Source organism: Salvelinus namaycush, chromosome 25 (assembly GCF_016432855.1).
Source record: "Salvelinus namaycush isolate Seneca chromosome 25, SaNama_1.0, whole genome shotgun sequence".
In the NCBI taxonomy this organism is placed as follows: Eukaryota; Metazoa; Chordata; class Actinopteri; order Salmoniformes; family Salmonidae; genus Salvelinus; species Salvelinus namaycush.
Genome location: NC_052331.1, coordinates 20,629,782 through 20,642,278, shown reverse-complemented (window position 1 = coordinate 20,642,278; position 12,497 = coordinate 20,629,782). Strand labels below are relative to the sequence as shown.

The 12,497-nt window shown below is 40.9% G+C and overlaps 1 protein-coding gene across 1 annotated transcript; it reads right to left on the bottom strand.

Moving 5' to 3' along the window:
• Positions 1-2,984: 2,984 nt before the first annotated feature.
• LOC120020064 (carbonic anhydrase-like) lies at positions 2,985-11,460 on the bottom strand. The gene is made up of 7 exons (XM_038963499.1): positions 11,357-11,460; positions 10,849-11,046; positions 9,401-9,519; positions 9,198-9,290; positions 9,013-9,075; positions 8,745-8,900; positions 2,985-4,507 (listed from the first exon to the last, which is right to left on the bottom strand). Exons 1-7 carry the CDS (start codon positions 11,388-11,390, stop codon positions 4,388-4,390), a joined length of 783 nt encoding a protein of 260 aa, XP_038819427.1. The 5' UTR covers positions 11,391-11,460; the 3' UTR covers positions 2,985-4,387.
• Positions 11,461-12,497: the final 1,037 nt, after the last annotated feature.

The following is a 12,497-nucleotide window of genomic DNA, read 5'->3' as shown; positions in this document are numbered from 1 at the left end:
AAGATTCAACGTATTGAAGCTCTGCTGTTCCTGCGTCTGACTTCACACCCCCCGACACCCAGGTCGTTACAGTAGGCTTGTATTTGGTGTGATGATCTGTGAGGGGATAACATTATAATTGCTTTGTGATTTGTCAAAAATGGTAAATTACTTGTCATGTCATGTGCTCCGGTTCTTGTGTACACTGTAACAAGTACATTGAAGATTTGTAATATGCTGAAAAGTGGACAAATTAAGTTAATATTTTCAGGCAATGGGCGCAGCCATCTTTATTTGCATCTTATAGTGAATGGCATTCTGGGATTTGGGAGTTTCACTTGTCAAACATAAACAAACATAGCTACCATCATAAAGAATTTAGCTGCTGTTAGCTTAGCTGACACCCATCTCTTTTCTAAACCATATTACATTTCTCCCTTGTGCTCACCAGAGATGTGGTAAATTGTAAACAAGTCTAGCTGTTAGGTCGCTAACTGTTTTGTTTTTTGTTAGCGCAACCTGTTATTTAGACTGGTTTATGGAATGAGTTTAGCTGTGGATATGTTCTGTGTGATATTTGGATGATGTTCGCATTTATCTTTTCCAATAAAAGGTGAAATTGATTAATAAAGTTGTGAAGACCTTTATTTCCCAGCAGTACAAAACATTGTTTAGATGCTTTTCAGAAAACAATGCTGTTTAGACAAGTTTGTTTCATCATATGTTCTGTTACTACTGTTCCAATCACATATTTGTGATGGTATGCTGCAGGGACCAGTCAACAATGATCACAAATATGTGATTGTACATGGCAAAGGGTTAATGGAAGCCTCTCCAACATAATCCAGGTAGAATCAGGAATTCCTCAGGGCAGCGGTCGACCCCTTTTTTCAATCTTTACTAATGACATGTGACTGGCTTTGAGTAAAGCCAGTGTGTCTATGTATGTGGATGACTCAACACATCAGCTACTACAGCGAGTTAAATCACTGCAACTTAAAAAAGAGCTGCAGTTATTTTCAGAATGGGTGGCAAGGAATAACTTAGTCCTAAATATTTCAATCTAAAGCATTGTATTTGGGATAAATAATTTGCTAAACCATAAACCTCAACTAAATAGTGTAATAAACAATGTGGAAATTGAGTAAGTAACCCTAGATTGTAAACTGTCATGGTCAAAACATGTTGATACAACAATAGCTAAGATGGGAGAAGTCTGTCCATAATAAAGTGCTGCTCTGCCTTAACGACACTATCAACAAGGCAGTCCCTAATTTTGTCGCACTTTTCAGTCGTGTAGTCAGGTGCCACAAAGAGAAAATTACAATTGGCTCAGAAAAGGGCAGCACGCCTTGCCCTTATATATACATGGATAGCTAACACTAATATGCATGTAAACTCTCATGACTCAAAGTGGAGGAGAGATTGACTTCATCACTGCTTGTTTTTGTAAGAAGTGTTTACATGCTAAACAGACACCGCGGTGCATTCAAACTACTAGCAGATAGCTCGGACACCCATGCATACCCCACAAGACATGCCAGCAAGTCTCTTCACAATCTCCAAGTCAAGAACAGACTATGGGGGGGTGCACAGGACTATGGGAGGTGCACAGTACTACATAGTGCCATTGCTACATGGAACTCTATTCCACATCAGGTGACTGATGCAAGCAGTAGAATCAGATAAAACAATTTTTTTTAAAGATACAAATACATCTGATGGAACAGCGGGGACTGTGAAGAGACACACACACAGGCACAGATACTCATAAGGCACACACACACATGTACACATGGATGTTGTATTGTAAATATGTGATAGTGGAGTAGTGGCCTGAAGGAACACGCTAAATGTATTGGGTAAAGTGTTAAGAAATGTAATATTTAAAATGCTATATATCTGCCTTAATGTTGCAAGACCCCAGGAGTGTGGGGATCCTTAAATAATACAAATAGACAACTACAATGAGTGCACAAAACATTAAGAACACCTTCCCCCTTTTGCCCTCAGAACAGTCAATTCGTTGGGGCATTGAGGTGGACTATGTTGACTTCAATGCTTCCCACAGTTGTCAAGTTGGCTGGTGGACCATTATTGATACACATGGGAAACTGTTGAGTGTGAAAAACTAAGTGTTGCAGTTAACACACTCAAATTGGGACTAATAACAAGATAAACAATGTAGGGCATACGGGATCTGTGAAATGTGTATAGGTGCGGAGCTTTTGTGAAATAGCACAGTTACAAGTGGAAATAAAATTGGATGGACAACAGAAATAGAGGAAGGACTAAGAACAAACAAGAGAACTATTATAAAGTAGTCTGTGTCTGTAAAATAGGTATAAGATGTATAAATTGAAGGTAAAAGCAGAAGTGTTTATTAGTTTACTCCAATTGGGGGAGCGGTGGTAGGGTTGCGGGGAATAATAATAAAGGTATATTCTTTAAAAAAGTATGTATGTCTATATAGGTATGTGTATGTATATATGTATATATGTATGCATGCGTGTATGGATATATATATTTACCCAAAAAAATATGGGGGATTGGAAATGATGCAGACAATTACATTGGAAGCAACATTCTTTCCGCAATATTAAGCTGATCCACCCCAATAAAAAAAAAAAAAAAAAACACACTCAAATCGGTGCACCTGGCACCTACTACCATACCCCGTTCAAAGGCACTTTAATATTTTGTCTTGCTTATTCACCCTCTGAATGGCACAAATACACAATCCATGTCTCAATTGTCTCAAGGCTTAAAAATCCTTCTTTAACATGTCTCCTCCCTTTCATCTACACTGATTGAAGTGGATTTAACAGGTGACATCAATAAGGGTTCATAGCTTTCACCTGGTCAGTCTATGTCATGGAAAGAGCAGGTTGTGTATATGCAGTGTATATTGGTCCAGACAATCTATATACCAAAAATTATTCTGATCATTTGATTGTATTCACATGACTTAATTCTTGAAATGTGTAAAAAACAGTAACCCCATGTGTCCAAATACTAAATATAGTACTATTCAGAAATGGCTGTACGTCACAAACAACTGAGTTGAATCATATATTAGGCATATTTGGGTTTAGAACAGGTCAAAGAACAATACTATATGCTTTTCAACATAGATATGCTGAAGTCATTTAAAAATTTTTTTTTTTACATTTTCTCAAAATCACAACTTTGATTGACACTGGAAGTACGATAATCTTAACATTTCAATGTGGCCTGTCTAGACACTTTTACTAACTATGTTGACACCAAAATCCAAGCATTTACACCAAAAGTAATTTGCTCTGAGGCACATATTGATATTGTACAAGGATGTGAATGGGTTAATCACAAAGACATATTTAATTGGAGTGACTGTTGTTTGTACCACACAACGTGATTGATTAACTTGTCCTGAATCACAGAGGTGGAGAATTCATAGGTCAATAGTTCCTTGTTAAGGGCACATGACTGCAAAATAGGTCTTCTGTCTATACTTAAAAGGAAGATGTCTGATTATCAACAGTGGGGTCTCTGTTTCCCTAGCTGGGTAAGGCTGATCCCACACAGCCAAAGGGCAACTGACATTTCTGTAGTGTGGTAATTCAATATACCCCAAAAAATGTGCAAAGCTTTCCAACAGATGTGTCATTCCATAAACATTGAGTTCATAAAAGGTTACCGATATTAACAACACAGGATTTCATTATAGTGGATGGGACTTGGATGACATAATGACACCTCACACAACATTTTCTTTCACTCATGATTTTAAGACAACGATAAGGCACTGGGGTGACGGTAGGTAGAGAGGTAAGTTATGAGTACAAAAATATATATATAAAACTTAAATTGCATCTCTTATTTTTGGCATGGACCTGTAATCTAAAGCGACAAAATCAAACAATACATTGATGACGATGTGAGGATACAATACAAAAATGGAAAGTGTTTAAGGATTCATTCAAGATTCCATCTCTTGCATAGCAACTGTTTGTGCTTATTGAGAGTAGAGAAGAAGAAAAAAGCCCTGTAGTATTATACCATTAAAGGCCTCTATCTCTGACTGACTGACTGTCATCTGTTATTGCAGGGGCAGGCAAGCAGCTAAATGACATTAATCTGGGGTGATCCTGAGGCTGATCGTCAGGGATTACAGGAGGGGCTGGCAGGCCATGGGTATAAAGTACAGGAGCTGCTGTCCATCCATACCAGCGCATGAATCTCATCTGCACTGGCTCTTGTTATTAAATTGCATTGGTTTAGGTTTACATGTTCTATTTTGTAGTATTTACTGATCGTTTTGTCAATGGGGTTAACAATTAGCAGATTCTGACACCAATGCATGTGCTAAAATGGCACACGATGTATATATAACCTGGGGAAGATGGATGGCGTGACACGTGGCTGTTTACTTGAAGGACCGGCGGACCTTGCGTCCCTTGAGAGGCTGAGTGGGTCTGTAGTTGTCCTGCATGCAGCAATGTGCCTCTCCGTCCCCACTGAACTTCAAGCTGCGGAATTTACCCATCTGTCAAGCGCGAGAGAGGGAAAGAGAGATACAATGGTTAGAATCAGAATGTCAACACTGCGGCCTTTGACTCATGCTAAAGTGGTTGCTGTGGCTTACTGCTCTCTAAAAACGATAAAAACATATAATCCCTAAAACAATACCAAATTAGTACCAATAGAGGTCTAACTGATCACAATGTAGAGTGAAGTTTTGAGAATAAAGAGTGGAGAATAGAACAGTATGCGCAATGACACCAGCGTGCAGCAGGGGAACCCCTCTCTGGTGGAGAGTTCACCTAAACCTCACGTGGCAAACCATGTGGGTCTCGTATTGGCATGCAAAGCCATGTAAATTTGGCATTAGCGCAAACCCCACAATTGGAATCAAAGTAATCATCGACGTACAGCCATAAGCAAGTAAGCATAGAGTGTACATTCAGGTTACTATAAGAATGAAAATGTTTTCACTAAATTGGTATTATTATGCATACCATGACAATGACCGGCTGCAGAGTCTATACAGTCTCATTTCCTAGTAAAAGTAGTTCAAAATGTAGGTGTACAGTATCAATTGACACACTGTTCAACTTGTTCTCATTTACAGTGAAAAGTGAAATCACCAAAAACTTCTGAAAGTGCATTAATTTTCTTTGTCCTGTAGTCTCACACTCTTTAGTCATGGGTCCTAGACTGTCCTACTGTATGTAGGTGAAAGGATTTTTGCAACACAACATTGCATCAATACTCTGTCAGAACTGTAAAACTCTCTCCACCCAGGTTATTGCTGCCTTGCACTACACCTTAACTTTACCTCAGCAATGCATATGGCTGAATGTAGCCCTCCCTAAATCGACACTATCTTCATGATAGCACTCCTCCCAGAGTGCTAAGAACCTTGGCGTGATCCTGGACAACACGCTGTCGTTCTCAACTAACATCAAGGCGGTGACCCGTTCCTGTAGGTTCATGCTCTACAACATTCGCAGAGTACGACCCTGCCTCACACAGGAAGCGGCGCAGGTCCTAATCCAGGCACTTGTCATCTCCCGTCTGGACTACTGCAACTCGCTGTTGGCTGGGCTCCCTGCCTGTGCCATTAAACCCCTACAACTCATCCAGAACGCCGCAGCCCGTCTGGTGTTCAACCTTCCCAAGTTCTCTCACGTCACCCCGCTCCTCCGCTCTCTCCACTGGCTTCCAGTTGAAGCTCGCATCCGCTACAAGACCATGGTGCTTGCCTACGGAGCTGTGAGGGGAACGGCACCTCCGTACCTTCAGGCTCTGATCAGGCCCTACACCCAAACAAGGGCACTGCGTTCATCCACCTCTGGCCTGCTCGCCTCCCTACCTCTGAGGAAGTACAGCTCCCGCTCAGCCCAGTCAAAACTGTTCGCTGCTCTGGCACCCCAATGGTGGAACAAACTCCCCCACGACGCCAGGTCAGCGGAGTCAATCACCACCTTCCGGAAACACCTGAAACACCACCTCTTTAAGGAATACCTAGGATAGGATAAAGTAATCCTTCTAACCCCTCCCCCCCCCTTAAAAGAGTTAGATGCACTATTGTAAAGTGGTTGTTCCACTGGATATCATAAGGTGAATGCACCAACTTGTAAGTCGCTCTGGATAAGAGCGTCTGCTAAATGACTTAAATGTAAAATGTAAAATGATGACATATGTGAGACAATGCTTTTGACTGCAGCTTTTTGACCTTTCAGTAAACAAGTCTCCTTGGGGACCCATTTAAATGCCAGCTGGTGAAATTGGACTTCGGGATTTGATATCCCCAAGGCTCAGCATGGAGCTTCAATAATAAATCAAATCAAAGTTTATTGGTGGCGTATACAGTTAAGCAGATTTTATAGCGGATGCAACGAAATGCTTGTGTTACTAGCTCCTAACAGTGCAGCAAAAATGTCAAACATGTACACAAATAATAATCAAAAACTAGAAATAAGAAATCAGAATTAATTCAGTTAACAACCCAAATAACACTATCAGTAATCCAAATACAATCTATACATATATACACCAATAACATATACTAAGCAGTAGATACTGTACATTACAATGGGTTATGTCAAGAATACAGTGTATAAATAAACAGTATAACAAAGTGCAATGTACAAGTAGTAGGTATATTAGAATTAACTATCAAGAATACAGTATACAGTGCCTTTGAAAAGTATTCAGGCCCCTTGATTATTTCCACATTTTGTTACTTTACAGTAAAATGGATTAAATAAATAAAAATCCTCAGCAATATACACACCATACACCATAATTACAAAGCAAAAACAGTTTTTTTGAAATGCATGAACATTTGTTACAAATAAAAAACATAACCTTACTTACATAAGCATCCAGACCCTTTTCTATGAGACTCGAAATTGAGCTCAGGTACCTCCTGTTTCCATTGATCCTCCTTGAGATGTTTCTACAGGTGGATTGGTGTCCACCTGTGTTAAATTAAATTAATTGAACATGATTTGGAAAGGCACACACCTATCTATATAAGGTTCCACAGTTGACAGTGCATGTCAGAACAAAAACCAAGCCATGAGGTCGAAGGAATCGTCCGTAGAGCTCCAAGACAGGATTGTGTCAAGCCACAGATCTGTGGAAGGGTACCAAAAAAATCTGCAGCATTAAAAGGTCCCCAATGACACAGCGGCTTCCATTCCTAAATGGAAGAAGTTTGGAACCACGAAGACTTTTCCTAGAGCTGGCCCCCCGGCCAATCGGGGGAGAAGGGCCTTGGTCAGGGAGGTGACTCTGACGGAGCTCTAGAGTTCCTCTGTGAAGATGGGAGAGCCTTCCAGAAGGACAACCATCTCTTCAGAACTCCACCAATCAGGCCTTTATGGTAGAGTGGCCAGATGGAAGCCACTGCTCAGTAAAAAAGGCACATGACAGCCCGCTTGGAGTTTGCCAAAAGGTACCTAAAGACTCTCAGACCATGAGAAACAAGATTCTCTGGTCTGATGAAACCAAGTTTGAACTCTTTGGCCTGAATGCCAAGCATCACGTCTGGAGGAAACCTGGCACCATCCCCATGGTGAAGCGTGGTGGCAACATCATGATGTGAGGATGTTTTTCAGTGGCAGGGACTAGGAGACTAGTCAGGATCGAGGCAAAGGTGTACGGAGCTCCTTGATGAAAACCTGCTCCAGAGCGCTCAGGATCTCAGACTGGGGCGAAGGTTCACCTTCCAACAAGACAATGACCCTAAGCACACAGCCAAGACAATGCAGTAGTGGCTTCAGGACAAGTCTCTGAATGTCCTTGAGTGGCCCAGTCAAAGCCTGGACTTGAACCCGATCAAACATCTCTGGAGAGACTTGAAAATAGCTGTGCAGCGACGCTCCCCATCCAACATGACAGAGCTTGAGAGGATCTGCAGAGAAGAATGGGAGAAACTCCCCAAATACAGGTGTGCCAAGCTTGTAGCGTCATACCTAAAAACTTTCTGCTGTAATCGCTGCCAAAGGTACTTTAACAAAGTACTGCGTAAAGGGTCTGAATACTTATAAAACTGTGAAAAATCACATTTACATTTGAAATAAATTAACAACATTTCTAGACATGTTTTTGCTTTGCCATTATGGGGTATTGTGTGTAGATTAAGGGGGGGAAACAATTTAATCAATTTTAGAAAAAGGATGTAACATAACAAAATGTGGAAAAAGTTAAGGGGTCTGAATACTTTCCGAAGGCACTGTATGAATACACATTGTGAAAAACAGTATAAAAGAAACGGTCCACTCTTTAATGTCTAATAATTGGGGAGGTGTCTGCTGTGTACAGTAGCTATGTACTGTTGCAGATATGTTTCATCATAGGAACACAGATTGTCTTTATAAATTATCTACAGACAGACTTCGAACGTTCTAAGACCGCATCGAGCAACAAATACTTTTTTAGCCCATGATATAGGGAAAGAACATACCTTTACTACACATGCTTGGTATATTAATATGGGTGTAGGCTACTTTCATAGAGGTGTGGGCTACTCAAATGATACTGGCAGGAGTTACTAAATAAGCACTATGGGCCACCCCGATAATGTCATCTAAAGTGAAAGTCCATTAAGTGAATGGCTAAACTTCTCTGACTATAAAAACTAGAGTACTTCTAACCTCGCGGGGGCTGTGTGGCAGGGTGTGCTACACCAGTACTGACCTTGGTCAATGAATTGGGGCTGAACTGAGGAAGTTGATTAGTGACAATGAAGGTGCTGTGTAAAATTATTGTACCTGGGTTATGCTGACACTGACTGATTCCTTCAGGACAATCCAGGTGACACTCTCCAGCAGAGGGGGAATGGTCAAGGAGCCATTGTATGTCCAGTAGTCCAGTGAGTCAGGCAGCAGAGTTTTGGGGTCAAAGTTGGAAAACGTAGTTTGCTTACCCTACAGAAGACACAAATTGTGATTTAGACATGTTTAAACAAAGACTTACTTCAAAATTCCCATCCAATTCCCACTACAGCGTAATTTCAGTAGTAGTCAGTTTTGATTTCACCTTTGATTTGATGGCCTCCAGAGCATCCAGAACCTTTTGTAGTCTGGGGTTTGCAGCACCAATCTATAGGAAACAAGAATTCACAGTCAAACAAGGGAATCAGGCTACTTTTAGAATTACATCACAAGGAAGTATAAATAGCATATGAACTAATTCTAAACATTTAAATTGTATTAGATCTGTACCTTCAGAAACACTCCAACTACAGCAAGACCATCGGGATGGCTAGCAGCTTCACCAAAGCTGAGGTACTTGGTGTTCCAGTGCACCAGATGGAGCTTTACAAACAGAAAGAAGATGTCAGGTTTAGCTCAGGTAGCCAATCAAAATACTGATCTGAAGCCATACAGCTTGTCCTGTTGTAAAATCTAGGTCTTGAACTGCCTACCTCGCATGGGAACTTGATCCCATTGACGCTGTGCTCAGAGCCCCTGTAATCACTGGCTCCCCAGTGAAAGTGGAACTGCTTCAGCCTGTATGTGCCGGTGATGGGGCCTCCGGTCAGTGCTGCGAGCAGGAACGCACGGACACACACAAACATACACGCACAGTTTTAATGTCGCTCTTCAAAATATCCAAAGTGTCCAAATGCAGGCAAATGACAGATCATTACTAGTAATCTACTACAGTTACAGGCTGTTGCATTTGAATTGATTTAAGGCAGGTATTCCTCAGGGGTACGCCAAATAAAAATGTGATTCACATTTTTTCTATTCACATTTTTAAAAAACAGTCAATTTATATTTTCCAACGGGGCTATACATTTGGGTGAGTTTTTTTCCCTCTCGCCTGAGTAGCCTCGTTTCACTGCCAAAAATAAACTTAAACCATCTAGTGTTCAGCGAAATAACACAATGTCAAATACAGGTAGCCTAGTCAAATAATTAACATCCGATCACATTAACCGTCACTCCCTCGCGGGAATTCCACTAACGGTCCGCATGTAGCCAAATGTAGCTGCTGCTCATTCCGTTTGCTCGAAAATGGTTAATGGTAAAAAAAAAAAAATTATGCCCGCGTCCATAGAGACACATACCAGCTCTACTGGTAGTACTGCTACTACCAGCAGTACTACACCTGCCGACGACCCAAGTTGTTCTGCTTCCATGAGCACATCCAATGCTAGCATCAGGAATTCTACATTTGTTGTTAGCCCAGCTAGCATGGACACTGACAGTTGTGAATCTGATGCAGCCGAAGAGCTACTGTCCCCTTACCCGGGAAAGCAATATGATGATAACTACATTGATTTGGGGTTCACTTATATTGGGAGTAGTGCTTTTCCTCAGCCACAGTGTGTTATATGTGCAAAAGTACTATCTCCCTAACAACTCAAAAGGAACACGTTGGGAAGCAAATACTGCAATATGCTTACTTCATAGATGATTATCCTGATCGTAAAATACACTGCTATAAAATAAACGATAAGGTAGGGTAGGAAACGTTCATTTTGAACAATCTAGTCTGCAGACAGGTGTGCTTGCTTCCCGGCACCACGTCAATAGACAACAACCCGACAACTAGCGTCTTTTCAAACACCTGCCTGCTCTCAAGTCACCTATCAATATTATCTACTGTACAGCAGCCTATATGCACAATGGACAAAGACGGCGCATCCAGAAGTTAATTCACTACCGTGTTTGATATTTGTTTGACACAGCCACTGAGTTAATATGTAACCAGTTTGCAGCAACCCTCATTCTCTTGTTGCCCCTTACCTTACCTCAGAACCCATCAGAATGTAACTTGTATAGAAAATGAAGGTCATATTTTGTGAAGTGAGAAACGGAGATAATCATGTAATGTATATAATTACATATGGATTCTAAGGCTTACTTGAACTGTCAGTATCATCCACAAAGCCAACTTGGAAGGAATGGCCATTGTTCAGAATGTCTGTGGAGTTGGATGGGTCATAGTTCAGTTTGAGAGGCTCCAGGGCAGAATCGTAGGATGCTTGGCCAGAAATAATATTAATAGGAGACTGCCTGGGCCCATTAGCAATGGGGAAGTGCTTACACCACTTGTCAGGTCCTATGGTAGAAAAAACAGGACAAAGACAAAACAGAGGAAATATCATTCACTCTATTCTAAACAGTCCAATTGTGTTCTCACAGATACATTCATAAACGTATGACAATAACCTAACAATGTTGGGCTAATTATTTATTTACAGTAACACACCAGAAAATATTAACACGTATTTACTGCAGTTATTTATTTATTTTCAGATAAGAAATGCATAGAGCTACTCTTTCATGCAACTGTTGCAATTTAGTTTCAACTAGTAGTTTGCAAAAGCTCAAAAAGTGCAGTCAGCGTCAGATGATACTGAATGCCTCACCGTCAGATGGTCCGTAACCCCAGCAATGAGACATGATTATTGACGTCTGCTCCTACGCAAATATAATCCCTTTCAAATGGTTAGACCTCGATGCAAGGATCCAATTTGTGATACCCTTGAACAACAGGTGTCAGGGTTTAGGCTATATAGACTTCCCCTTGTACCAGTTGTCCTGTACCTCAAGTGGGTGGGTTTAGCCTCGTTATCTTTTGGCGTCATCAAAGCAGGTGTTCAAGCAGAATCAATACATGAACCGCATCACACCACGTTCCTTTGGTCCCATTCACTGTGGAGAGCGTTGCTCTATCAGTCGACCTTGTCTCAGATGGTGAGAAAGAAGGAGAACCTGTTGAGTGAGTGCATTCCAGACAATGTTGTCTTGCCAAAAGCTTTGCTGTTAGTAAATTACACACACATTTAATGTGTAGTTCCTTCAGCATGGTGTCCTCTGAGAGGGTTTTATAGTGCTATCCTGAAAATAGATGTTTCTTCTGTTAGCGAGGCATGCCAGTTTCACTGACCTTGAGCTCTTCTACGTAGTCTCAGCCACTAGTAGAAGACTTAGCCTGTCGCATGTGAGATGTGAAAAGAGCAGAATCGATCAGACGGAAAACAAGTCTGCAAATCAAACTGCAATGCATTTTATATGAACTGCCGATGTCCCTTTGAAGTCGGCGTCCTGTCAGCGTAAAAACCTAATATCATACGCGCAATAGACTCTTCCTCTCCAGCGCTTAAAGGGTCAAATACAATAGGACGTCAGTCACCAGTAGTAGGCCTACAGGTAATTAGACTTGGCACAATATTTGGCCAGATGTGCATAAATAATTTGGCAACTTGTTTTTAGGCGCCTACCAGTTTATTAGTCACTTTATAACATAGGTTAAAAAAAATGTCATTTGGAGTGAGTTGACTGATATGAAACAAGTGCAAATGAATTATACATTCCATTTTGTTGATAATGTGACGCATAGTTTTTGGTAATTCAAAATATTCCTTTTAAAATGCTTTTTTCAGGATTTGTGTATTTTAATCATTAAAAGGACATTTTGCTTTATGCCAAGTCCAAGAAAATGTCATATGCATTTGCTTCCATCTACTGGTACAATGATGTATCACAGACATTGGCTGTCGCATATGT

Excerpts from the sequence above, each read along its gene's own strand:
- LOC120020064 (XM_038963499.1), bottom strand. The coding sequence starts at position 11,390 with ATGTCTCATTGCTGGGGTTACGGACCATCTGACG. Across the intron at positions 9,076-9,197 it reads TAGTTGGAGTGTTTCTGAAG|ATTGGTGCTGCAAACCCCAG; the intron begins GTACAGATCTAA and ends TGTTTCCTATAG. Across the intron at positions 4,508-8,744 it reads TCAGTGTCAGCATAACCCAG|ATGGGTAAATTCCGCAGCTT; the intron begins GTACAATAATTT and ends CGCGCTTGACAG.